General features: G+C 34.6%; 5 protein-coding genes across 5 annotated transcripts in view; 2 read left to right on the plus strand and 3 right to left on the minus strand.

The window, feature by feature from the left end:
* Positions 1-709: 709 nt before the first annotated feature.
* LOC107996528 (cysteine-rich protein 2-binding protein) lies at positions 710-3,557 on the minus strand. Its single transcript, XM_017054605.3, has 6 exons — positions 2,840-3,557; positions 2,573-2,721; positions 2,275-2,502; positions 1,880-2,209; positions 1,285-1,806; positions 710-1,182 (listed from the first exon to the last, which is right to left on the minus strand). Exons 1-6 carry the CDS (start codon positions 3,247-3,249, stop codon positions 827-829), a joined length of 1,995 nt encoding a protein of 664 aa, XP_016910094.1. The 5' UTR covers positions 3,250-3,557; the 3' UTR covers positions 710-826.
* Positions 3,558-3,627: 70 nt separating this feature from the next.
* LOC107996524 (cilia- and flagella-associated protein 57) lies at positions 3,628-9,128 on the plus strand. Its single transcript, XM_028666089.2, has 4 exons — positions 3,628-4,219; positions 4,294-5,803; positions 5,884-6,054; positions 6,123-9,128. The coding sequence occupies exons 1-4, from the start codon at positions 4,020-4,022 to the stop codon at positions 7,884-7,886; spliced, it is 3,645 nt and encodes a 1,214-aa protein (XP_028521890.1). The 5' UTR covers positions 3,628-4,019; the 3' UTR covers positions 7,887-9,128.
* On the minus strand, positions 7,951-10,007 carry LOC107996601 (very-long-chain enoyl-CoA reductase). Its single transcript, XM_017054751.3, has 5 exons — positions 9,783-10,007; positions 9,657-9,704; positions 9,113-9,423; positions 8,332-8,741; positions 7,951-8,219 (listed from the first exon to the last, which is right to left on the minus strand). The coding sequence occupies exons 1-5, from the start codon at positions 9,786-9,788 to the stop codon at positions 8,092-8,094; spliced, it is 903 nt and encodes a 300-aa protein (XP_016910240.1). The 5' UTR covers positions 9,789-10,007; the 3' UTR covers positions 7,951-8,091.
* Positions 10,008-12,011: 2,004 nt separating this feature from the next.
* Positions 12,012-27,768, minus strand: part of LOC107996585 (mediator of RNA polymerase II transcription subunit 20) — a 101,470-nt gene continuing 85,713 nt past the window's right edge. The window contains exons 4-6 of the mRNA XM_017054721.3: positions 15,942-16,198; positions 12,391-12,501; positions 12,012-12,294 (exon numbers count right to left, since the gene is read on the minus strand). Of these exons, the coding sequence (XP_016910210.1) occupies positions 12,202-12,294; positions 12,391-12,501; positions 15,942-16,198 (461 nt within the window). The 3' untranslated portion in view covers positions 12,012-12,201. The remainder of the gene's footprint in view (positions 12,295-12,390; positions 12,502-15,941; positions 16,199-27,768) is intronic.
* The window catches only part of LOC107996583 (facilitated trehalose transporter Tret1-2 homolog), an 89,778-nt gene continuing 84,285 nt past the window's right edge, over positions 22,276-27,768 (plus strand). The window contains exon 1 of the mRNA XM_062074632.1: positions 22,276-25,197. The gene's annotated coding sequence lies outside the window, so the exon portion shown is untranslated. The remainder of the gene's footprint in view (positions 25,198-27,768) is intronic.

A 27,768-nucleotide genomic window follows, 5' to 3' on the forward strand; every position in this document is an offset into this window, starting at 1 on the left:
CCCCCACTCCTAGTTGATAGATCGAAAATATGATCGACAATTTTACCCGCGCTTTATGAATTTTAATATTGATATAATAATAAATAAATAATATGTTTATATTATTACTACATATTTATAAAATAGTTGATATTCTTTGTCAAATAATGATAATTTTTATATTTGGTACTACTATAGAAATAAATAAAAAAGATATCGTTTACATTACAATCTGAATATAGCTGAATATTCTGAATATTTTTATATTCGTTGAATATAATTGTAAATATACAATGAAAATTCTATGTATACATGTATATATAAATACTATATTATGTTCATGAAATTTAATGATATTCAAATATTATAAATAAATTAATTATAGTATATAAAATACTTTATGAAGAAGTACTATTTATTTTATTATTTTCACTATTACTTAAATTTTATATTATAATATTAAATATTATAAGATATATAAATATATTTCAATATTGAAATTTTTTATTTTAGAAATAAAATTATATCAAAATTTTTTATTATATTAATAATAATAATTATTTGTATAAATTTTTTTCATATTTTTTTTATAAATATTATAATTATAATAAAGCTATATTATTACAATATTATATAAATAAAATTTATATAATATTGAAATAATATTGAGATAAATTTTTGAATAAATTTATTAATAATTTATTCGTTATATTGAGGAAAATTGATATAATTTAATTTATGAAAATCAACACTTTATTATTTATATTTATATCATTACAAAAAATTCAAATTAATTTAATAAATATTATATACATTTGCTATATGATATATATATATATTATTAAATTTATCTACTCAATCGTAAAAATAACGCATGTCTACATTCTCGTGAATTTGGTGGCATATATTTATCATAAAAATCTTGGACAAATTCTTCCACTTTGAAACCAAATTTCTGATATAAAATTAATGCTGGATTAGTAGCTGAAACATGTAATGTAACATCTTTGCCCATACACGTTTGAATTAAATGATACAACATAAATGTCCCTATGCCAGATTTACGCCATTCGGGTCGAGTTAAAAAAAATGATATATAAGCTTCATTATAACTAACATCAGGAACTAAAATTGCAAATCCTATTACTAACTTTTTATATAGAACCACACATGTGAAGTCAGGATATTGCAAACATTCTGTCACTGAAAAAATAAAATTTTGTTATTTTTTTTTTTTCAGAAATCATAATCATGACAGATAATTTTTTTATATTGAATCTTTATATATTTATTATATTTACTCACAATCAATACCAGGCCAAAAAAATTGATTGCACAAGCTATTAATCGCAGGAATGTGTTGTGGTCTCACATAAGAATAATCAATTGGTGCTATTGGTGGTGTTTTCCATTTTGGATTAGATTTATTGACTTTAATACGAAGCTCTTCCATTACTTTCAACCATAAAGGATGACATGAAGTATCTCTTCTTATGAATGGTTTTAAAAGTCTATTTGTATATGGACTATGTACAGATGTGGGTTCATTATATCCTTGTAGTCTTTGTTCAAACGAACTTAAATCATCACCAAAAAATCGATCCAAAACTCGGCCAGAATCTTTTAAAGGTTTATCAAGTACTTCTGTTTTAGAGCCAAAATTATCAATATCCAGTAATGGTAAACCATATTCACGTTTTAATTTTCTTACAGCTATTTTTCGATAAAATCGTCTGATTTCTGAAGATGCACAATTTAGAGTTGATTTATTAACTTGTTGTAATAAATATGTTTCTTGTTGATGTGTCATACGTGGAATTTTTTCTTCTAAAGTAAAATTTAAAAATAATTAATGAAAATTGATTATTATATTATAAAGAAAGCAAAAAAATATATGTACTAATATTATAATTTCTTTGCCAGGGCCATGGACGTCGTTGTGTAGTTTTAAATAAAGAAACTGGTAGCTGTTCTTGCACAGAACTTAAACTGTCATTACTATCTTCTTCATAATGTTCTTCTTCTTCATCTTCCTTTATCTGGTCTGTTTTGATATTATTAAGATTTTCTGATACAGTATCTGTAGTGGATGTCCATTCAGATGTAAAATCATCCAGTAATTGTGAAAAATGAAAATTATTAGTCTGATATTGACAATCTCTTATTAAATCAGACAATGATGGTGTATCACTTTGTTCAGTAGACATTATATCATCTTCAATCTCTAAATCTAATTGAAAAATATTATAATAATTTTATAATTTTTTTATATATTTATATTATATAAGTACATACTATTTAACTCATCTTCTTCAAGTAAAAGATCAAATAATGTTTTATCAGATTGAACATCAGTTTGTGAATATGTAATATATTCTTGATTTTTTAATAATCCACTTCCATAACCATTATCTTCTCCAACTGAAATACTTGATTCAGATGGAGTTGGACTATTATGTAATTTATTTACTATTTTTATTTGATTACTAACTTGTTTTTTACGATCTAATATCATTTTTTCATCTGAAATCATAAATATTATTAATTATAAATATCCTATAATTATATATGGAATCATATGTAATATAATTACTTTTAGCAATAAGAACTTCAGGTGGATCATTGTCTATTAATCTCCACCATCCTGATTCTCCTAATTCTGTTGTTCCTGATTTAAAAAAAATTCCACTATAATGAGAAAGAGTTCCTGATATTGTACCAATCCAATTCTTTTTTCTTTTACTGAAAATAATAAAAATTAATTTATATATATTATAATTTATGTAACATAGAAATTTTATATAAATTTTAATTTTGATTAAAATAATTCAACCATTAATATTTTCATATAATATCCTACACTGTCTTCTTAAATAAAAAATCCCAATTACGATCAACAAATGTACTAATATCAGATTTCCAATGAAAATATCCTCTTTTACTGATACCACTTGATTTTTCACGTAAATTATATAATGTTAATATAATGACATTAAGCCAAGGCATTCTATTGCGTACTACTGTTTCTTCACCAAAAGGACTACAATGAGAACAAGTTAAATCAAAAAATACATCTCCTACAAATGATGCTGGAACGCTTCCTCGTTTTAAACATTCAATATGAATCTTTCCTGAACATTCATTACAACATAATGCTGGTTTAGTATATGGATCACATAAATGTTCACAATTTTTGCAACATTCTGTTTCTGAATGATCAATAGATTTTGTTTTAAATCTATTACTATTTTCATGATTTACTTCTGCCATTTTTTATTTATATAATAATTTATAAATTCATTATTAAATTACAATTTTTGGATTCAGATAAAATAAGATTAAGTTAAAATATTTTAAATAAAATATTATTTATTATAAAAAGATAACTATTTAGATATATTTTTTAATAAATTATATAGGCTTTTAGCACTATAAAATTTAAATATTTTAAAACTCTGTATATTAGTAATTATTGTTTATATATTGAATACATTGAATAGAGGTTATCTTTTTGTATACTGAATAATATTTTTGTACTTCCTTTAAAATTACAATCCGAACAGAGTTGCAAGTGACAAATGGCGGGAAATTTATGAACAAATGTTAAGATAAATATGAAAACATACATAGACACATATAAATATGAATTATAAACTTTTTATTCAATATAAATCAATTTGATGTGAACGTAAAAATACATGATTAATCACTATATCTGTTATTAGCGTTTTATCTATAATTTTTAATTTTTTAAAAATAAATTTATATAATTTATACTACAAATAAAAATTTTTCGATGTTATCTATTATAATGAAATAAATAAATTATTTATATTTTTATAAATATATATATTAAATATAGTGATATTTTCAGCATTGAATGTTAATTTAGCTTGTTGCTATGGGAGTACAAACAAAAAGAGTATAAATTCATAAAAATATATATGTGTATATATTCTGTTTGTGTATAAAATTTGAAAATTAATTTCATATCTTTTAATTAGAAAAAAAAAAAAAGAAAGAAAGAAAGATTTTTCAGAATGATTACTTCTTTACAAAGTAGAGTAATCTATGGGTTGAAGACTGATATAATTTCAAATGCCCATTATATTTCGGATTCAGAAATCTTATATCCTGTTGGAAATGTAATAGCAATTCATAATATTCCCCAATATGAACAAAAATTAATACGATTACCTGATAAACAACAAATAAATATAATTGCAGTTGCACATAACAAGTAAATTAATTTATTATTATTATACTATTTAATATAATATTACATATTATTTTCTTGATCTTTTTTTAAAAAAGGAAATTTGCTGCAATATGTGAAGTTGGAGAAAAACCTACAATATCTATTTATGATCTTCAAACATTAAAAAGAAGAAAACTTCTTGGAATACCATATGATGCTTCTGATGTAACAAGATTTACTTGCATAGAATTTACTTTTGATAATAAATATATAGTAGCAGTTACAGGAGAACCTGATCAAAATATGCTTTTTTACAATTGGGAAAAAGGAAAAGTAGAATCTAGTTTAAAAGTAGGCATTCCTCAGGATCCATCGGCTATTGTAGAAGTATTATCTTGTAATCCATCAGAAGCAGGAATAGTTGCACTTGGAGGTCTACGCATATTTAAATTCTTAACTCTTTCTGATTCTATATGGCGGCCATATGGATTTTCTAAAGCAGATACTATATTTACATGCTCTATGACTTGGTTGAATTCAGATAGATTATTACTTGGAACTCTAGATGGTAGAATACTCTATTTAGAAAATGGTGATTTAAAAAATATTTATAAAATGACTGATACAGTATCTATGAATCTTAAAATTCGTGAAGAATACGTTATACAAGCAACTAGTTCATTAATAGCCTTAGAGTCAATAAAACGAATACCATGGGAACATAATATTCGTTCTTTAATTGCATTTCAAAGAGGTTTTGCATTTGCCTTTGGGAGAAGAACAATTATACTTTTTGAAAAAGAAGGTCCACATAAATATATAAAAAGGAATATATATATAATTCCAACTCAACCATCAAAAGAAAAAAATGAAGAGTTATATCAAGTTAATACTATAAATATTAATTTAAGTATAGATCGTTTGATAATTACAACTGGTTGGCCTCAATTATTTTATGCAAAATTATGGGGTCCAGATTTAAATGTAGATCCAGAACCACAAGAATTAAAAATTATAGGTCAAGCATTACATTTTGGACCAATAATTGATATTTCTGTATGTGCTTGGAAATCAATTTTTATGACTTGTGGACAAATTGATCATAGTGTAAGATTGTGGGATTTTGAATCAAAAAGTTTAATTTTATATAAACAATATGCAGAAGATATTTGTGGAATAGCTTTGCATCCTACTGGTCTTTTTTGCTTAATTGGTTTTAGCGATAAATTACGTTTTATGAGTATATTAATTGATGATTTTTTACCTATGGAAGAATTTTCTATAAGATGTTGCAATACAGCAAAATTTAGTCATGGTGGTCATTTATTTGCTGCTGTTAACGGAAATATTGTACAAGTTTATTCTACTATTGGTTTTGTTAATATATTTATTTTAAAAGGCCATACTAATATAGTGAAAAAAATATTATGGTCACAAACAGATACGAAACTATTTACATTAGGTGCAGAAGGTACTATTTATCAGTGGGATACAAGTACTGGTCGTCGTTCTGCTGAGATAATTTTAAAAGGAATTACTTTACATGATATTGCTCTTTCTGCTGATGAACAAGTTGTTTTTTGCATTGCTGATGATAATATTATACACGAAATAAAAGAGAATATGGTAACATTTAATTTAATATCTGATTTTATAAAAAAAATAGAAAACTACATATATATTACATTATATATTATTCATATTAGATACGAAAATATCATTTTCCGGATGCAAATGCATATTTCATGATATTAGGAAAAGAAGATCAAGCTTTTTTCTTTGTTTCTCCTGGTGGTTTCATTTTATCAATAAAATGTCCAATACAAGAACCAATACATCCTCTAAGTTTTCATATTCATTCTGCTGATATTACAAAGGTAGATAGGCATAATAGAAGATGTAAACATGTAAGATATTTTTATTATTGACATTTTATTTTTTTTAGATTGCTCTTTCTTATAATGAACAATACTTAATATCTGTTAGTATAGATGGTAGTTTATGTATTTGGAAAGTAATTTATCCTGAAGGAAAAGGAAAAATTGGAAAAGAGATTGCATATACAAATGAAGTATTAATTAATAAAAATGATCTACAAGAAAAAATACAAACGATTATAGACTTGAATGTTAGGATGAGAGAATTGGAAACTGAACACGCATATAAAATGCGTCAAATAGAGGTAATACATAATGATAAAGTTAGGGACATACATCAAGGTTATTGTGAAGCTATTGAAGAATTAAGAGTTAAAATAAGTAGACTACAGGAAGATCACAAGAACGAATTGAATACAATAAATGTAGAAATACTTAAAATGAAAGAAGAACATGAAGACACAATGAAACAAATGGAAACGAATTATAATGCTAAACTTATTACAGAATATGATAGATATTTAGCACTTGAAAATTCGATGAATCTTATGCGACAAAATTATGAAAAACGTTTAGAAGAAGTAGAAAGTCATGGTGTTGAAGAATTGCAAAAAGCAACAACTAAATATGAGGGTCTCCTTCATGAGAAAAAATTACAATTAGAAGAAACTCAAGATGAAATGATTCAACAGATACGAGTACATGAGCAAATGATGACGCAAATAGAAGATGACGCTGATAAAGAAATATTAGAATTGAAAACAAATTATGAAACATTTTTGCATGAAGAAAAACAGATAAATATACGGTTAAAAGGAGAGACTGGAGTATTACGCAATAGATACATATCTAGTTTGAAAGATGTTGAAGAATTGAGAAGACAAGTACAACGATTTCAGAACGAATACGGATATTTTCAGAAAACTATTCAAGAATTGGAAAGAGATAAAGATGATCTAAAAACAGAAATAAATGAAAGAGATACTACGATTCAAGATAGAGAACGTCAGATATACGAATTAAAGCGATCGAATCAAGAATTGGAAAAATTTAAATTTGTTTTGAATTACAAAATTATAGAATTGAAAAATCAAATAGAACCACGAGATCGAGAAATTAAAGAACTTAAAGAAAAAATTCGAGACATGGAGACAGAACTTGTAAACTTACATAAAACTACTATCAGTTTAGAATTGCAATTACATGAATTGAGAGAAAAATTAGGAGCTTCAAGGCGTGAACTTCAATATGAAATACATCGAAATAAAAGATGTCAACAACTTTTGAAAAAAATACGAATAGATTTGCTCGACGCTTCGGGACTTGTGCAAAATCCACAGGCGTTAAAAACTGCTATAACAAAATTATATCATAAGTACAGTTCAAGCGATGAATTTTTGCGTACTCGTAAAGCTGATTTAGATGCTCAATGTGAATTTATAAAGCAGAGAGATCATTTAGAGAGAACAATAGCTTCTCTTAGAAAACAAGTTTTCCAGGATAAAGAAATCAGTGGTAAAGATATAGATAAAACAGTGGAAGAAAATATTATTTTAATTACAGAGTTAAATGCTTTAAGAGAAGAATTAAAAGATGCAAGAAAACATATTATACACATGGAAAGTCTATTAGGTTACAAATCGAAAGATATGAGATCATCAGAAGCAAAGAAAAAAATGGAAGAAGCATGTTATGGACATGAAAAACTGCGAATTGAATACAAGTCTCAAATGCAAGAATGCCAAAATATAATAATTGCTTTAAAAGAAGATATGTATAAGTTGATAAGTAAGATACCTTGTGAAGAACTAGAAACAAAAATAACTTTTTAAATACGCGTATTATATAAAAAAAATTTCTAAAAAAAAAAACTTATAATATATATAGTATATCATATGATATTCTACCATAAATTATTTATTTAAACAGTAAAAATATCAATAATAAAATAGAACAAAGAAATATAAATGTCTTAATAATAATTACCAACACAGTATTCTTATTTAGAAATATTATATTAGAAATAATATTGATTACTTAAAGGACAAATGGAATGATAGCTTTTCTAGTTTTTGGATATTGAGGAAATTCTCTTTTATATGCTTTATGTTTTCCTATTGCCCAAACAGTCATTTGATATGCACCAGCAATAGTAAAGAATCCAGCTGAAAAAAATATTATAATTTTATATATATATATATTGAAAAGAAATATGAATTAATATTGATTGAAGAAAATTGAAGAAAATATATAATAATTTTTCTGAAATATATTTACCTGGAAGACATGAAGTCATAATGGTAAAACCAATCCAACTACCAATTTCATAAGTGTAATTTGGACATGATACAAAATTAAATAATAAAGTAAAAAGATTGTTAGTGGGTACTGGTATTTTTCTTACAGTACTTCCTGCTGGTCTTAAGTCTCTCAAAGCTAAATGGATACTTAGGTTTCCCAATTCACAAAGTACAAATGTAACTAATCCAACAAGAAACTGAAATTGCTTTGGAGCGGTATACCAAGGATGATTTACATGATATGCTACATACATAGCAAAAATCCAATAGTATGAACAATTCTTAAAAAGATTACGTAATGGCATTGTTGCATGACTAAATCTATGGACAAACAATGTTTCTAGAAGTCTTTTTGCATAGTGTATGCTCCAACAAATAGCTGCCACACTGAAACAATATTTTTTGAAGTTTTAAGTTTTGATAGTCTAACTTTATAAATGTATTTGTTTGATTTCAAGATTCTGTGTCCACTAGTAATTTTACTTCAATTTTAAATGCTTTAAATCTAACTTTTTTAGAGGTTAAAAGTGATGTAGATAAGTTATCAATATCTATTAGATCATTTATCTGTTTGACATTTGACTTGTAGAAAAGATAATAAAATTTTAAAATAAAAGTTCTAGTGGACTTGCTTGCAAAAATATTATAAAAAGTCAATATTAAAATTATATTTAATTTCATAATTTTTCATTGAATTTATATAAATTTATCAAAAAGAATGTATTATAATTATTATAATATATATTAAATAAACTTACTGAATTTTGTCATCTACTTTAGATTTAGTTATGTCACCATAAAAAATCCATGGACGTTGATATATCCATAGATATAGAATTAATGGACCAGCATATTCCACTAAAAATACAGTTTTCCAACTAATTTGAGGTCCAAGATCTTTGAAATATAATTTTCCTCCATTAGAAATTGATAAATTTTTTAAAGTTTCTGAATCAGGTAAAGCTTTTCCTTTAGCATCTAATCTTAAGCTTTGTCTATGAATATGTGGTGCTTTTTTTAATTTAAATAATTCTTCCTTTATTTCTTGTATAGTTGTATTAGATTTCACCTAAAAAGATATGTGTTATAAAAAAAATTTCTAATTATAAATTTAAATTTAAGTACATTATTACAGATTCATGTATATTTTATCATAAATTATTACGTATTGAATATTAAATATATTATATACATAAATAATATCTGAATTGGTTAATAATATGATTTAATAAATTTATTGTAAATTTTGAGTAAATTAGAATATTTTATTTTTATTTATTCATTTATTTATTCATTACTTACAGATACATTTGCTATTAATTTTGATGATTTCGCGGTCAATATTTGAATCTAAAAGTATAAAAAACTATATTGAATTGTGTACTACATGAATTCACTTATTATTAATTTCAATATTTAAATAAATACCTCCATTATGATTATTCGTTTGTCCGGTATATTGTAGTGCTTTATTATTTGATTGGAATTTTGTAACTTCACTATTTAATACATTCAACTTACACGATACCTTAAACAACCAAGTCACTACTATGTCGAACTCGAAAGTACTGTAATATTGCGTCAGTGATCACATGGAACTGTATAATACGGCGCTTTAATCGCTTTATTGTACAAAGTTCAATTACTTTCCGATGACCAATGAATTTCTTCCATGCTTACTTTTAAAAATAATATTCATAATATTAACGAAAAACGTCATAATATGAAAAATAGATTTAAATCGAATAATTTACATTTATTAGAATTTTTATTTATTCAGAATGATTTTTTAATTAAAATTTAAACTGAATAATGCAAATTACATTCTCTCTTTATATAATATTTATTCTATTGAAATATTTTATCGTATAGATTATTATGATATATATATTATGATAACTGTAAGAAAATTGAAAATTGAGATTCATATAGAAATAATAGAATTATAAAAAAAAATCTATATAATTATAGTAAAATCTGTATAAAAATTCTAATCAATATGTAAATAAATGACAATATATATAATATAGGAACAATTCTAATAAGAATTCTAATAATAATGTTTATAAAAGATGTTAGCATTAATAAAAATATGTGAAAATCTTAATCTCCCTTTTCTCTATAAAAACTTTATAAATTTTCTGTAGCTGAAAATATTGTCATTACAGACAAAAAATATAATAAATCTAACATAATAGAATTTTGCATTCTGCATTCTGAAATACTGCTAATAATATCGATAATAATTGAAGCTATAATGTAAATAAAAATATTTTTGAAATTTGTATTTGACAAATTCAGTTATATAAAATAAGAAATGTACAATCTTTAAAAAAATCTTTAAAAAAAAAATCACAAACTTTTTTAATTTTGTAGATTAAATACAGACAAGGAGAGAAAATAGTGGGTGAGGTATAAAGATAGATGAAAGATATTGAAATCAACATCGTGTATAAAATATTGAAAATGAAATATAAAGACGGAAAATAATGGGACGAATAAAGAAATAAATTAAAAATTGAAAAACCATTATTTCGTTATTTTATAAAGGAATTTTTATAAAAAATCCTTGAATATTATCGATTCATAAACTGTTGCTACAGTATTTGTATTTTATATTAGAATTTATATAGTGAATATATTAGACAAAGAGAAGAAATAATAAGAAAAGGATGGAGATAGGTTAAAAATATTGAAATCAGCGCCATCTTCAGAGTGCCGCAAATGAAACATATAAATAAAGGATAGAGAATAGAGAAACAAGGATAGAAATAGAATAAGAATTGACTATCAACGCCATCTCTCGAATACCAAAGATATCTCTTCAAAGATACAATAAGATAAAAAAAATAAGAATTAGTACCTAGCGACATCTCTTTAAAATATATTGAAACTTAAATATCTTTAATATTTAAGAGATGGTGCTGACAGTCAATTCTTATCATATATAAATAGAATAAGAATTGGGACCTAGCGACATCTGTTTAAATCATATTGAAACTTAAATGTCTTCAGCACTTAAGAGATGGCGCTAATAGTCAGTTCTTATTCTATTTCTATCCTTGTTTCTCTATTCTCTATCCTTTATTTATATGTTTCATTTGCGGCACTCTGAAGATGGCGCTGATTTCAATATTTTTAACCTATCTCCATCCTTTTCTTATTATTTCTTCTCTTTGTCTAGTACATTCACTATATAAATTCTAATATAAAATACAAATACTGTAGCAACGGCTCATGAATCGATAATATTTAAGGATTTTTAACAAAAAAGTAATGATTTTCACATTATTATGGAGTCATATAGAGAGATATGTAAAAGATATAAAAAAAGAATTAATAGTATATCAGATTACATACATGTAGATTTAATAATAAAAAGATATATTAAATTCTAGAAAATTTTGAGGAATAACAAACAATTTTTTCCCTTCCAATTTTTCTAGTTTTAGATGATTCACGAAAATTCAAAGTAATCTACAGAGTAGATTAACTTTGTCTTCCCCGAAATATCTCGTTTCCTTTTTCCTTTTTTATACGATAATATTAAAGAATGTTTCAGATCGAACGGATTAACAAATTTTCGAGAAGCATTACAATACTTATAACTTTTTCACCGAATGGATGGATAAAAAAAAATCTGTGAAGATTAAATTCTTTCTTTTTTTACAATTTCATATGTAAAACAGACGCGTTAAATAATATTTATTAATAATAGAAATGGATTACCTTCTATCTACAGGTAATTATATAAAATTATTAAAGCGATCATTCGCTTCATCGAGGGGGAAATAAAATATCCTTTAATAATATTTCGATATAATTTCGTTGAATACAAATCACTTTTTTAAATTACACCGGTAGCTTTCCTGTACTGGCCAAAATGCTCCAAGTATTGTTGTATCGTGTCCAACGGTTGATAAATGTCGTTCATTCGGTTCTGTAAAATGAACGAACGAACGAATATCTCCATCTCTCCATTATCTTCTTCTTCAAATACCCTTTCCCTTCACAACACTTGAAATCCGTTCATTACCTGCAAATATTGCGGTGCTTGATTGGACACGGTGGAACCGAGGAAACCTTGCAAAAATTCACGGATCAATTCCCATGCACTTCCGGGGACGACGCAAGGCCTATATTCCACCTATTCAACACAAACAGATAAAAGCAAGGAAGGCAACAATTTTACACATCGGGAATCGTGCACGAGAGAAATGAAATGAAAATTTTTTCGCAAAATAAGGGACCGCTCTTTTTCTCGTACAAATTATCTTATCCAATTCAAATTGGAAAAGAGAGCAAATGGAAATAATCGACAAAATTGTAAACGTGATTCGATCGAAAGTCTCGTTCCACGCCGTCGGGCAATGGGACACGTCCGCTACGAAGAAAGCGTGAGCTCGAATGACTTTCGGTTTGGAGCACATACGTCAACCATCGCTTTTCTCGTTCGACCAACTTGTTCAGCGAGTAATTCCCTGATCGAAACCGCTTGTGATTATCAGATTACATATACATTACATGTACTTATATACAGAAGATGAAAGAGAGGAATTTCTATCCTCATTTCACTAAGTTTAATGCAAACTTAAATTGTCTTAAAACTTAATAAACAAGTTTCGATACTTGTCGTTCCAAGAATGTAACAACATCATCGATTAAGAAATGCGATTTAAGAAAAGAAACGTCACAAGAATTAAATGGCGATACGAAGAAAAATATTATCGACTACGTGGAATACGTACAAATATTATAATAGATAATAGCGTGGAAAGATGTGCAACGCAAGAGAATGGAGCAACGTGTCCTCCGTTTTTCGATAAGAATTACATCGTAAGAAGAATCGCCCTTTTCACTGCTCGTTTCTCTTTTCTTCGCGTTCGTTGATCGTTGAGATTGCGCCCGGTGGCGTCAAAGGGAGCCAATCGGCAGTCGCTTTCAACGATATCGATTCCTTCAAAATCTTCGATCGGAGGAAGCCGATATCGACATCTTCAAAATCCTACGTTTTATCCAATAATTGAATCAGCACGCGAAAATTATAATTCAGATTCCATGGGGTCCATGATCGAATAAATAAATACCGGAAAACGTCAAACTAGATATTCGTATCCGGACAAAATCGCGGATACATAAATTTGTCGAGGGGGGAGAAAAGAAAGGAAGAAGGTTTTAAAGGGATTAGCATGGAAGGAAAATATTTCGTAATTTTTCTTTTCTTCTTTCTTTTTCCACGGAACAAAGGAGGAGAGGCGAGCAGGATGGCGTAAGTTACTGTCGCACCACGCCGCGCTATTTTCTCCCACGAAATTAATGGTCGAATCGGGGTTTATCGTAACGTATTCGACGTCCTCGCGGAGTACAAACAGCGCTGTTACCGATACGAATGGCCGTTGGATCGGTCCAAGGATCGTTTCCATTGCTCCATTTTTCACCTCGTAGAAACGGAAGTTACACCTAGCCGCGGTCGACCAGAGGGACATTCTCGTCTTGAGAAACAACAGCTTCGAATACGTGCGGAGTGTTTTACTGCGAGAGAGAGAAAGAAAAGAAATCGTCAATTTAAATCGTCAACTTAACTCGAGAATCATTGTTCTTTTATCACGATTCTAACTTCGAAGAAAAGTTGAAATTCAATCTACGTTCCCTCCGACAATTTATGGGGGTTAATTAGATTTTAGTTGATAGTCATTAAACCGGATACAGAGGTGGATCCCAGCGCGGCGACAGTTGGCCTGATCGTCATCGAGTTGCATCGCGCACCGACTTTATTACGACGATAAATAATGATAATGCTCGCGCGCATTAACCAGTTTTGATTACTAGCTTTGCTAATTCAAATCGGTCGAACGTATCACTCGATTATCAGGTAACAATGTGTCCAAACGATCGCTGCTGCATCCAAATCATCCGTTTTACATTTTCATAATGATATTATCCGCTAATGGGTAGTTATTTATTGATAAAAAAAGAAGAGAACGTTAAGAAGTAAATAATTTTCGTTTGGAATAAATTTGAGCTTCTCTCAGTATGGGCTCGAGAGGAATCTGAAATTCAATTTTTATTAACCGTCTGTTGAAACCTCGCATTAAGTTTCTTGATCCTAATAAACGGCAAATCGCGCATTCGTTACATTCCCTCAAATCGAGTTTCTTTCAATCTCACTTTCGTCGAGAGAATTTGATCGAGACTTAATCGAAATGGAACGAAACGAGTGGACGAAGATCCTGGATTCCTCTATGAGAATGTTCGATAGATGCAGAAATACACGAAAAATGAGTTAAGGAAAGTTACTCCAATTTTCTTTGCTCCAAAATAAAATATCGGCAAATATTTCTTCCCAATTCGTGTACAATGTTGATCTCTGCCTTTCTCTCCGTTCCTTTACAACAACATTTCATCGACTCCGTCATTTTCATTGTGAGAAACAAACGTTGAAAAGACACGGCTTCCACGTCATCAACACTCTGCACACGATTTCAACGTATAAAGTCTCTTGACAGAGACTGGACCTGTCAATCGATATTGCGAGCCCGTCACGTGATCGACAAGGAAGCAGCGCAGGCTATTTCGCCAATTTCCAAGTTAATAATCGCGAGTTAATTAACCGACCCTTGGAGATTTCCTTTGGCAACAATCTGCGCTGGTCGCCTCTTCAACGAGTTTAATTCAAGGAGATCTGCCGCGATTATTAATTCGACCGAATATCTCTGCCCGATTCTTTCTCCAAAAGTTTCGAAACTAGAGAAACGAGAAAGGCAAGCGGGATACCCGCCCTCTCTGGATTATTTCACGAGATTAAAATGTCCCCTTGGAAGAATTAAAGATCGTTGGAGGCTTTCGATCTTGTTTCATTTGTATAATCCTATCAGATGCATGCTTTGAGGAGTGATCGATAAGATTTGAAAAAGTCCTAGAATTCAGCACGGATCGATCCTCTGGGTTAAATTTCACGAAGTTAAAATATCTTCGTAGAATTAAAGAGGCTTTCAATCTTGTTTAATTTGTATAGATTTGAAAAAGTCCTAGAATTCAGCACGGATCGATCCTCTGGGTTAAATTTCACGAAGTTAAAATATCTTCGTAGAATTAAAGAGGCTTTCAATCTTGTTTAATTTGTATAGATCTGAGAAACTTTTAGAATTCAGCACGGATCGATCCAAAATCTATCGATCCTCCGGATTATTTCACGAGATTAAGGTGTCCCCTTGGAAGAATTAAAGATCGGAGGCTTTCGATCTTGTTTCATTTGTATAATCCTATCAGATGCATGCTTTGAGGAGTGATCGATAAGATTTGAAAAAGTCCTAGAATTCAGCACGGATCGATCCTCCGGATTATTTCACGAGATTAAGGTGTCCCCTTGGAAGAATTAAAGATCGGAGGCTTTCGATTTTGTTTAATTTGTATAATCGTACGAGACATATACACGCTTCGAGTGATTGAAAAGGTTGAGAAAATTCCTTCTGGAATTCAGCACGGATTATTAAAAGTGCGATGAAAAGCGAAATATTGAATGATAAAGGGCAATTATAAAATTGGATCCACAGAAACTTAAAATTTAAACATTTTCAACATCCTTACCTCGACCAGGACGCCTTTGAAGTTCTGATTAATGGTCACGCTTCCGAGTTTCACGCAAAAATCGCCAATCTCGAACCTGGGCCCCTTCGACTCCATCTTCTGCATCTTGTTCGTGTACACGCTCGAGATTTTGTACATCAACAGATCGAACAGGCCATCGGCTATCAATGGGACCACCTTGTTGCCCGACTCCAGGATCGCGAACGCCGATGCCGGCTGCTCCGAGTTGTGGAGAACGTGAAGAGTCCGTTGGACACCTGTGAACCAGTCAAGTTGTCGAAAAAGAAGAAGAAGAGGAAGAAGAAGAGGAAGTTTCCTCTCCGGAAGAGATAGAAGGCGGAAGCATGGATCCACTATCATGTTGGTTATGCTTCCCTCTGTTTACAACGCAGTAAGCTCGAGCTAAACTTGGAAGCAACTTTGAGTTCCAACTTCCATCCAAATGTATATTGCATACGTGAAAACTTATCGAGATACGATCTCTCGTTTCTCGATAAATTTCCAATTTCCCTCGAGGCTCGAGTTCTAAAGGGAACTAATCTATCCACGTTTCGATTATTTTCTAAGGCTTCTTGTTCTCGGCTCAGACGAAAGAAAAAAAAATTTGGCAAAGTTATCCTTTTTTCCTTTATTTGATCAATCAGTGGAAGAGTTTTGACAATGCTTTTGATCGTTACGTTAAATATTCGTCGTTGTGATGATTTCTTTTTTTTTGAGGGGGGAGGATCAATATGTAAGAGACGCAACAATTCAAGTTAATCGAGAATGGAATAAGGGAGAGGGAATAATTATGGAGAACACGGGAGGGCGAACGATTTATCGATTCTATATAATTTTCGCGTTTCAATTAGTTGGTTGGATGTAAACAATTACACCGCGTAATGCACGTGGGGAATTAAAGTCGATCAATCGAAATCGACGGACGATGATAATACAGTTCGAGTTTGATGAGGGGCGAATAATAAAATCGGGCGGAAAATTGAATTATAAGCGTGAGTGAAATGGAAATATGACAGATTTGAAAGCTGTACATTTCGAAATGGGACTACTTTACCGTTTTCCAGATTGAAATTAACGCGACGATGTATTTTATCACGTATAGACAATACGATGCTCTTTACAATATAATATTCCCATTCACGTTCGAGTATATTTTCTGAAAAAAAAAAAAACAAAATCCTCTTAAATTTCTTTAATGCGAATTTTTTTTAGACGAGCAGAGAAAAATTACATTTTTATTCATTTTCTGTACCCTTATATATGTACATTAATTCCGGCTTTTCCCCATTTCGAAACAAAATTCTTTCACGGTTTTTACGTTGTCGCGATGACGCGATTCCTTCGATGATCGAAAGAAAAATTCGTTTCGGGGCAATTTCTCGGGGGATCGGGTCTCGAGAGAGGATTAATATGATATCAGGCAGGCGGAGAGAAACGTAGGACGTGCGAACTCCGCTGAATATTCATAATTCGTCCAACGCAACCCCCTCACCTGGTTCGTAATAGCAGGCCACGGAGGCGCATGAATTATTTATGGGGCAAATTATAACGCAACCCCTCTACGCGCCGGTCAAATGACAAAATTCTTAATTGCGGATCGCGGGACCCGCGGACAGCTTTATGTCCTTTAATTGTACACCACTTTGCACGCCCTTATTTATCGCCGCGCGTTCAATTAACCATCCCAAACGTCCTTATTTCCCCCCTAGACATTTCCTACAAGATCCAGAGAGAATAAAACGTTTTCTTTTCATACTCGATCCAATTGTTCACGCACGAAATAAGGGAAGAAGAATATTATCGTATATAACAGTATTTTGTTCGAAAGATTTCTTGCTAAATTTTCAACTGATTGTTGTGCTTGGAAAATGTTTCTCCACGAAACATAGAGAAAGAGCAGCGAGAAACAAAGATTCAAGCACGCATCGACCTAGTTCCGCTCCCGCAATATCCGGAGAACAATGGGGAATCCGCAATTCGGATTAACGAACCAGGCTGATTAGAAACGTCCTTTCCGCGGGGTAATTGGCGTGCCGCGTACGGCCCTGTGTCGCGCCGCATGCCGCATTCCGCATCGTCTGCATCGCGCGTATGCATCGCGACACGGATGTGCACCCGCCGCAGGAGCCGCAAATGTGGTCCACCGCCCCCTGCATCCGTCGAGCAATAACATCTTATCGGTGTAATGACCCCGAAAATAAATATCTGCCGGATTAATCGCGGCATAGGGGATCGCGTTGCATCGTGACCCAGATACCCTTCTTCGTTTCTATCCAAATTAATACATAACGATTACATATTCGATTTCTATATTCCAAGTTGGTTTTTAAATTACTTCAACGAGATTGTAAGTTGCGTCTTCGTTTGCAAAAAATTAGTTTTCCAGGAAGAGAAAATGGATCAAAGTTGTATAAATGTTGCACGTCGAAGGATTCGCGTGATGCATTTTTTCGACGAAGGTTACGTAAGGTGAAAATGTTGCGTAATCGGAGAGGGGAAACGACACGGATCTAAAATATTTTTCACTTCGACGGAAATTTATTAAGTCAAGTTTAAAGTTAAAATCATCCGAACACCGTGTACGATCGAATATTTTGAAAAAATATTGGAATAGAAATATTCGCGGATGAAGCGAGGGAAGGAATTCGATGGAACAAAGGCGGTAAAGTTAAGAATGCGACGGTGGTGGACGATCGTTAATCTTTACGAGTTTCGAGCATCGACGCCTCATTAACCGCACCGGGATCGCGGATTTACACGCATTAAGAGAGGAACGCGGACATAAATCGATGCTTCCTCGTCCATCCCTCGGAGGAAGGGGGTGCGATGCGTTTCCAGCATCAAAGCCCGTGACCCTGGCCTCTGCGCCATTTTGTCACGCTATCTCTTTCAACGGGACGAGGAATTTACGATCGAAGCAGCTATCAATTTTTTATCGTTGGAAAACTTGTTATTTCAGAGTCACGCTAGAGATCGAAATACGTGGCAGATTCGCGCGCATGGCTTTTAAACCGGGGTGAAACGTCGATGGAGGGCCGCTATTTAAAAATATGCGATACGCGGGATATTTTTCACAGCAGCAGCATTGCATTTGGATCGAATAATGGCGGCATTGTCCCCGGGAAAATAAATCAACGATGGGAATACGATGAAGCGATCCCGATGAATGGGGAACACGCCGAGCATTATGCCGTTTCATTGTCGTTTCCACGACCAGATGGCTCGTAACGTTTTTAGTCAAATCAATGTTACGACGTTGCTTCGATGTTACAAAATGTCCAACAATCTTTTATTTCTCCAGTTCCAGTTGAACTTTCTATATCGAGACAATTGCACGGATCCGAAGTATTTTTGTCCTTTCTTCTTCTTCTTCTTCTTTTTTCCTATTTAATTAAAAAAAGGAGAAGAACAAGGGGAAGAACTCGTCAAATTGTCGAGAGCGTTGCAAAAAATTGGAGAGAATTTTTCCATTTTTCTTTGTTCAATGTTCATTGAGCGTTATAAAAGTTGCAAAAAATGCGAAGAATTTTTATTTTTTCATTTTTTTCTACCAGAGAAGAAGAAAGTAGAATTTGTTCGCATCGTGGAGAAGAAGGGTGGAGGAGCTCGTTAAGCTCGAATCGAGGGGAAAGTTTTACAGTGAAGAGGTATCGCTCTTTCCGCTCATTTTTGTCTTTCTCCTGTTACCCCGCCGCTAATAACTATAAGGATATCGAGTTTATGAACTTTCACCGGAGGCGCATCGTCGATCGAGGGGTGGGTGGGGGGCGGGCAGCAGCTGCAACTTTTAATAAAGCGATCGCAAATCTTGTCGGGCCGATAAAACGAGGGGGAGGGAAAAGTGACCCCTCTCCGAAACGGCCCTCTCTATCATCTATACCCTCTCTCCCCCCTGTCTCGTGTCTCATTCCCCCCCTCGATTACACAGCATAAGGGTATTTGTTCGAATAGTTGGCCGAACTATTGACTTTGATAATAATGTTAGGTCTTAAGGAGAAAGTTGGGAACGATGTCGGGCGAAGTTAAGCGTTCGGGCTGATCGATAAAGGGCTCGCGTTTGTTGCGCCTTCTAATTTCTAACCCCTCCTTCCCCCATATCCATACACACCTCGTTAAATCAAATTCATTAATTTCATTTCCGATCGTCGTTCCACGACACGATAAACTGCGAAGAGGATGGGGGAGGAGGGGGAATAAGAACGAGAACTCGTGCTATGCGACGAGGGAAAATCGGGGCACGAATCCCGTTTTCGTTCTGGGATTCGGGTGGAAGATGGTTGGCCAACGACAATGCAATTTGGTTTCACCCTTTCGCCGACTTTCACCCCCTCGCCTTCCCCATTGTACCCGTTGTCCGCCGCACGGGGTCGAAAAATCTGGCCGGCTCTCCACGGGGGAGAAGAGGGGAGGGAAGGGAACAGGACTTTATTGTCGGGCAATTTATACCGCATTCAGCCCTGCGACCGATACGTTGAATCCTTTTTCTCGGAGGGGCGTGGCCAGGTCGGGCGAGCAATCGCTTTTTATTACGGCCCTTAATTCGACGCGGTCCCGTGCCCTCTTGTAAAGCCTCGTGATTTCGCTCGATCGAACATGCTAATGCGCCACAGTTTGTTCCGGATGCACCGATGACTCTCCATGCTCCGTTCATTTTTTACGTTTTCTGCGTTTTATATTTTTCCTCTCACCACTTTATGCGTGTGTATATGGAATTAATCCGACAACGAGCGGATGTTGAATTAAAATTAGAGAGGGAGAGGGAGAAAGAAGGAGGGAGAAAAAAATTGTTCAAATTTAAAGAAGAAGGAACTTGTCAGTTGTTCTCTGCCCGTGAAAGAGAGTAATTTTATTTGGATTATTTCGTCTCACGGTTTCGTCCACCGAAATGGAAGCAGCTGCTACCGACGATATTGAAAATAAACTTTGACGAAGAGATTTTGTACAATGCGTCGCATAAATTATCCGTGCATCTGCTGTGTGTCACTAGACGTATCGTCGCTCAACAACTTTTGTTTCAAATTCTATTTGATAAACAATAATTTTCATCGTCCCGATGAAATCGACCATTCGAATATCGGTGGAAATAAAGCTTCCGGATTGCATTCGGTCGATTAGATCAGAGGAATCGTAATTTCCATCCCCGGGATCTTCATCCCCGCAACTAGAAGACGCTACTTTCATCCTCGAATTCCCCCATTCATTCCTCCTCGGTGAAAAGCACGGGCAAGGCCACCGTTTCATTAAATCGGGCATAACATCTGACAAGCAATCCAAGCAATTAGTCAAGTGGCTGGAGCGTGCAATTAAAACCCCGATTGACCCTCCCCCGTGAAAGGCTTCGATGCTCGCCTCGCCATTCATCTCCATCTCCCCCTCGCGTTGCGACGTCTGTTGCCACGTAGATACGAGATCGAGGCTTGCGTTCGCGTCGAAATTCACAGTTTAATTAATCGCTGCGCGAAATTGTTCAGCTTTGCTTCCTAATTATCGCGATAACTCCATTTGCCCCTGGGAATTTGTTCGTCGTTTCCCCGATTGGGAATAATAATAAGGGATCGGCTTCTGGAGGATCGATACGTCGAATTCTCCGCTTCTTTACGGATAGATCTCTTTGAGAGGATGAGCATAGCTCGGAGGATAGCTTGCGCTTTATATTTTTTCGCGGGACGTATTTCGCAAAGAAGGATGACAAAGGAGTTTCGTATTACTTTCGGTATTTATACGTAAGCGATCTGTCGCTTTTCCATTTTAGAAAGATATTGTTACTTGGGACAACTATTCCGAAAAGTACAAGACATAACGACGTGGTGTAATGAAAAAATAGAGCGAAAAGGAAAGATAGTTTTACAAATATCTTCCAGTATAAATACCAATTACAAATAATAAAAGATGGAACGAAACAACGTTCGATAGACACTCTTCCTTCGTTTTAACAAGAACAACGATCGTTCAAGATCGAATTAACCAATTCAACAACTTCGAACTTCGTTTCATTCTCAATCCGAAATTAACTTCTCGATTCTCTATTTCCCCCAAAAAAAGAAGAAAAAATCGATCCAACAGCACGAATCATCCACGAATATTGCCGGGCCATCCGCGTATTTAAAGGACCCGTCGACACGATTGGCGCACGTGCGGTTAATCGGGAACGAAAGTGCGAAAGTGAGCATCGAAGACGACTCCGGATTGCCCAGTCTCGCCATCGAAACTCGCCTCGGTTCTCGTCCCGTGCACGCGGGGTTGGGGGTTGAAACGTTGCGCAGGGGGTTTCCGTGCGCGATGCCACAGCCAACCGACGCTAGTATCTAGGGGGCTGTTTTCTCCCTCTCAGTTGGCCGCGATTCAGCGCCGGGTGTATGTCCCGCTCGCCCGCCGCGGTTACACCGACGTGAAAACACGGCGAACTTCGTCTCTTCGTTAGTTTTCCACCCCTTCCCTCCTTAAATCCTTAGACCCTTCAGTGTGCGAACCACCGCTCTCTGGAATCTAACATCGAATCCTTCCACTTTACTCGCTGTGTGCTCCTTTAGAATCAATTTCCAAACGAAGTGTGCGCGACTCGAACGAGAGAGAGAGAGAGAGAGAGTGTGTGTATGATCGAAAGAGGTGGACATACCCTTGATTTGATCAACTCGTATAACACGGGTCGAGGATCCGGGCGTAGAAGGGTCGTTATCGAATGTTTCAGATTCATTGGATTCGTGATTTAACCGGGCGGATAAGTTATGAATGTTGGGGATAATTGGGAGAGTTGACTGATCCCGAGATAGCCAGGGCAGCTCGTGCCTCGAGGGTATCCCGCTCGATTGGGATCCGATCGGGGGTATAAATAAGAAGCAGTGCCAGTTATTTCCATCGTGGCGCATACCCGCTTTGCCTGTGTGTGTGTGCGTGCGTGTGTTCCGGGTGTAGCTGCGACGAAAGATTGATTGCGTTAAAGAGGAACTAGCGCGCGTACGTGAATTCAACTGCCAGGTTCGAACCTCGAATTGGTTTCGATCTAAGCCGCGGATTAAAATTTTCTTCGGATCTTTCTTTTTCCTCCTCCTAATCTCGAATCGTAAAAATCAATGATCGTTGACCAGCTTCCTTCGTACGAACCTGTCCACGAAGTCTGTCTCTCTCATCTTTGGATTATCGTCCAGATGGAATGAAATCGTGGACGCGAGTGTACGACCCGAGACAAGGTGGATAGGGGAACAGGGTCACCGGTGTTGGAACGTTCGAGTGGCATAATAGCAGTGCAAGTAGCAGCCGAGGTGTAGTTCGAGGGGGTGGAGATGAGACGTCTGGAGGAAGGGGCCAACATCGAACGATCGATCGCAATTTCGACGATAATTGGTAAAGCCGATGCGGCAGTCACCTCCTCCACGATTGGACCGTGGATTTCCGTTGGTAATGCATCGTGAAAGGGTTGCTGCGTGCGTCGCGGCTGATCGTCTTCGAGTATGAAAGGTGCACCAGCTCGATCCCCCGTTAACGATATCGATCGAAGCATTTTTCACGGGGGGAAACTCGTGGACGACGTTTCGACGTCGGTCTCAACTCGATGCAAATTGTGAAGCAATCGGAATAATTGCCGAGCGAGACTGATGAGTTTTACGAGATCTGGAAGAAGGGGAATAGCAGTGGGAAAGTGGATCGTTCGAGGTTTTTAGGAGATATTAATGGAAGAAATAATTATCCTCCCTTGACGATGAAGGAGGATATCAAGTGACTCGAAGAGGCAACTTTTGAGCGAAGAGAAGAGAGAGAGATACCGATGATTTCTCATTTTCGGAATCGGATTACGAGATTGGAAGGTGGGATATTTCGAACGAGCATGGGGAGCATCGTACAGATTTTATTATGTAAATAACGGTGCATCGACGACGTAAAATTATTTAGGGCGTTGAACCGGTTTAACGAAACGTGTTACGTTTCACCAAGGCAAACTTGTAACAACATTAACCGAGTGTGCGACCGATACGATTTTATATATTTCCTTTATGGAAGAATTTTAACGAGCGCATCTGAATACAAATATCGATATTATTATTTTTTTTTTACTATTCCACGATCGCAAAGAAGGATCGTAAAATTTCTTCTTACACTTTTCACAAGTATATATATATATATGAAACCACAGCGAAGATGTGCTCGCCACGATTGTGCCAACATATCAGGCGGATTTTTCTCACATCTGGAACGGATGGGTGTACGCTTCTACACACCCGTGAAAACGTTTCTCCCGAATCGGATACGCGCCATTAAATCAACAAACAAAACTTCATCCCTCTCTAGTGAAAAATCATCTACACGCGGGGGGAAAAGTGGAGGTGTGATAAGAGAAACGCGATAAAATCGAAAATAAAGGAATGATGGAGATTTGTATATAATATATATGTATATATATCTAGAGAGAGAGAGAGAGAGAGTGAAGCATCTCTGATGAAAAAACGCGTGTCGAACATGAATAGTTTCAGTAGGTCACCACCGAGGGGAAAAGAAAGTTCGTAAGTTGGGGAGGGTGTTGGATTCCGTGGCGAGTGCATAAACATTTCCCTCGTCCGCAAACGGGAAACGCAAGAGCAACGTGTTCGATAGTGGATGATAAAACTTTTTACCCTCGAGATAAGATTCACGGGGAGAGGATTCTTCTAGGAAATATCAGTTCGAATCGAGAGAGAATGGAGGAAAGGAATCGTGAGATAATTTAGAAAAATTGAAACGTTGAGATGGAATATTATCGAAAGAAAGATCGTTGGGGCTGGATCGAGAGAGGATGAGAAAAGAATCGAAGAAAATTGTACGAAATAATTTAGAAGAGGAAGAATTTTGTGAGATAGAAAGAAAAGAAAAAAAAGAATATCATTGAAAGAATATCGAAAGAGAATAAAGAGAAGAATAGAAACAAAAAAAAATTGTGAAATAATTTAGAAGAGAAAAGAATCGTCGGTGTAAATTCGAAATTGAAAAGTCGTCGCGTCGTGAATTCTGATGCCGATACGCGGTGGTGCGTCTTATCGAAACCGGGGCGAGGTGATTAATCGGCATTGCGGATACGTTGACGAGTCGATGCAGCCGGACTGCACGGTTTGTCGGCGTGATTCTCGTCAGTTTCGTTCTTCTTTCGTGCCAATCAACGGCCCGACCCAAGCCAGGCTTGAATGGTGTCTTTGGAAAGGCAAGAGCTCATAGAATCCCGTGGAATCACGAACGAGAGATCGATTCGTTTGAAACTTTGACCAGAGATTAAAGATCCTATGCTTTTTAGGTAATATCCTTTTTTTTCTTTTTCATGGTGAATATCAATTATTAGCGATATAACGAGGGATATAATTCGTTGGAATTTGAATAAAAAATCTTGAATAAAAAAATCACGGAAGATGAAAAAGAAATAGATCGCTCGATGGATATTTCTTTTATTATTAGATCGATGTATATATAAAATTTTATCTTTCAGTCGATAACTTTTTTAATCATTCAAAAAAGATAATATTTGCAATTTTAACGAATCCAGGGGAAATATTTATAATTTCTATCTTCTGTTATGATTATCTCGAAATATACACGACGTCTTGTTATTTTCACAAGGGATTAAGGGCGGCAAATTTGAAATCGTTCGAAGACCGCTCCGTATGCAACTAACTCAATATTATCAGGAAGCAGGATTTTCTAGCTTGCACGGCGTTTATTATACGATTTAACGGCGTATAGGAGGATTATTGAAACGGCAGACGAATGACGAGAGAGAAAGAGATAGAGAGAAACGGTAGCCATTTTCCACGTTGTGCTTTCGTTGTACGATCGATCGATGAATTTAATCTGCGCAAACAGCGGATGGTTTAGCGTTATCAATAATGGCCACGGATCTGCTTCTTCCCCTTATTCATCCGTCCCGTGACGACTGTTTGCGTTTTGGATCTCTTTCTGTAAAGGCATCTCGTTCGATCATGCTCTCGAGGGATTCTCTCTGCGATAGTCCTCGCGCTTCATTTTCCACATCGTTAAAACTTGGCTTTAGTTCCATCCTTTGCAGTTCCGTTCAAGTGTTCCGTTTGTAAAAACATAGAGGATTACGTAGAAGAAATTAATCCGTGATATCGGATTTTCTTTTTTTTTTTTTTAAATTTTTAGTTTCGTAGAAAGTGTATCTACGCATATTATTTATTTGGATTATCGGTCGGGTTGGATTGGATTAATTTGAGAATAGGCAGAGCATCCAACTTTCGGAAGAAAGTTGTTTTTACTCTCTCCTGTTAACAAGGAACAGACCGAGAGAGAAGCAATTTGGATTACGACGATCGATCACGGTTTCATCGCTACTCGAACGCGGAGAGAAGTTTGACATTTGAATTGTTTAACGATCACGACAGTTGACGAATTATGACTATATATTGCTCGAAGCTATTGAAATTGATCGCAATCATATCGCCTCCCCTTCCTCGGATTAAACAAACAGAACGTTGCTCGTCCTCCTAGTATTTTCGTTTGCATCGTTCAAAGATGTTGCATCTTTGGAAATTGATTGACAAAAGGCGGAAATGACGAAACTGTTGCCAAACTTTTTCTCCCCTTTCTCCAATCGTTCCCTTCCACCGGTTCAATTATAGAACTCGAAACCACGGGATTCCGCGTAACAATAATTTGAATTAATCACCGGCGCAGATACAACTGATTTAATGCGCGGCTTAATCTAGGCGCTGACACGTTCAGCGCGCGACTCACGATGAGTTACGGCAATTCACGCGCAAGACAGGATCCATTTGCAATGGAGACATTTACAGATTAGCCGTGCACAGGGTGTACCTGCGAGAATTCGCCACGTTGCGTATCGTGAGCCTCGAGATCCGCGGCAATTGGAGATACCATTCTTAATTTAATTAAAAATTTCACGGGATTATTGCGCTCGAATACCGTGGATAATGTATTTCGGGAAATGCATTTGCATAAATGATTTTGAATTACGACGTCCGGGGCTACTTTATGTATATTAATTTAACTTTACGAGAGTATTATTCGCTCGAAAAATCCAGATTTTTTGAATTTATCAAATACTGTTCAAAATACTTTTAAATAATATCTCAACAATTGTTGTTCCTTCAACTTTTCTGATCCCTTATCTCGAAGATTAATATCATAAAATTAAATTCTCTGTTATTCGCGTTTCCATTGTGACTCGCACAGGTCCCATTACGATGTAAATTTTACCTCGAATTGTTGAAATTAACAGACCGCGAGATCTACCGAAAAGCTTCGCCCCTTCCATCCCTTTGAATATCCTCCTATCCGAAATATGCATCCTGCCGCGCGTTTATCTACACCATTTTTATTTCTCGAACTGTCTCTCACCTTAAAAAAAGAAAAAAAAAAATTCTCGCAATCACAGAGGGAAAGAGGAAATGGCAGGAGAGAGGGAAAACATCGAAATACCAGTTTGTTGAAGCAGTAGAGCGTTCGAATAACAGATTCCACTCTATTTTCCACTCTGGCCCCGAAGCACAGGTGCCTCCATTTACAGATTAAACCGCGTCACACCCGGTATAGGGGGATGAGGGGAAAATTGGCTTGTCGGGGCTCGTTCTTTCGGGGCTATTCCCTTTAAAAGGCTCGTGTACGACCGGGTTCGAGCGAAACGACAACAATACGACGAGAATTCGCGCGCGAATCGCAACGCTGGAAAGCAAATTGTACTTGGTGCACGTCGGAATGGAGGCTCGTGCTTGATAAATTGTCGATCGATTCGCGAAAACGGAAGTCACTTTGACTCCGTCGATGATGTGTCGAATTCTGGAAACAAAGTGGTAGGCGAAATGAAAAGGATTCGTTTCGCGTTAGATCGGGT

The sequence above is a fragment of the Apis cerana genome, linkage group LG5 (genome assembly GCF_029169275.1).
Source record: "Apis cerana isolate GH-2021 linkage group LG5, AcerK_1.0, whole genome shotgun sequence".
NCBI classification, from domain to species: Eukaryota; Metazoa; Arthropoda; class Insecta; order Hymenoptera; family Apidae; genus Apis; species Apis cerana.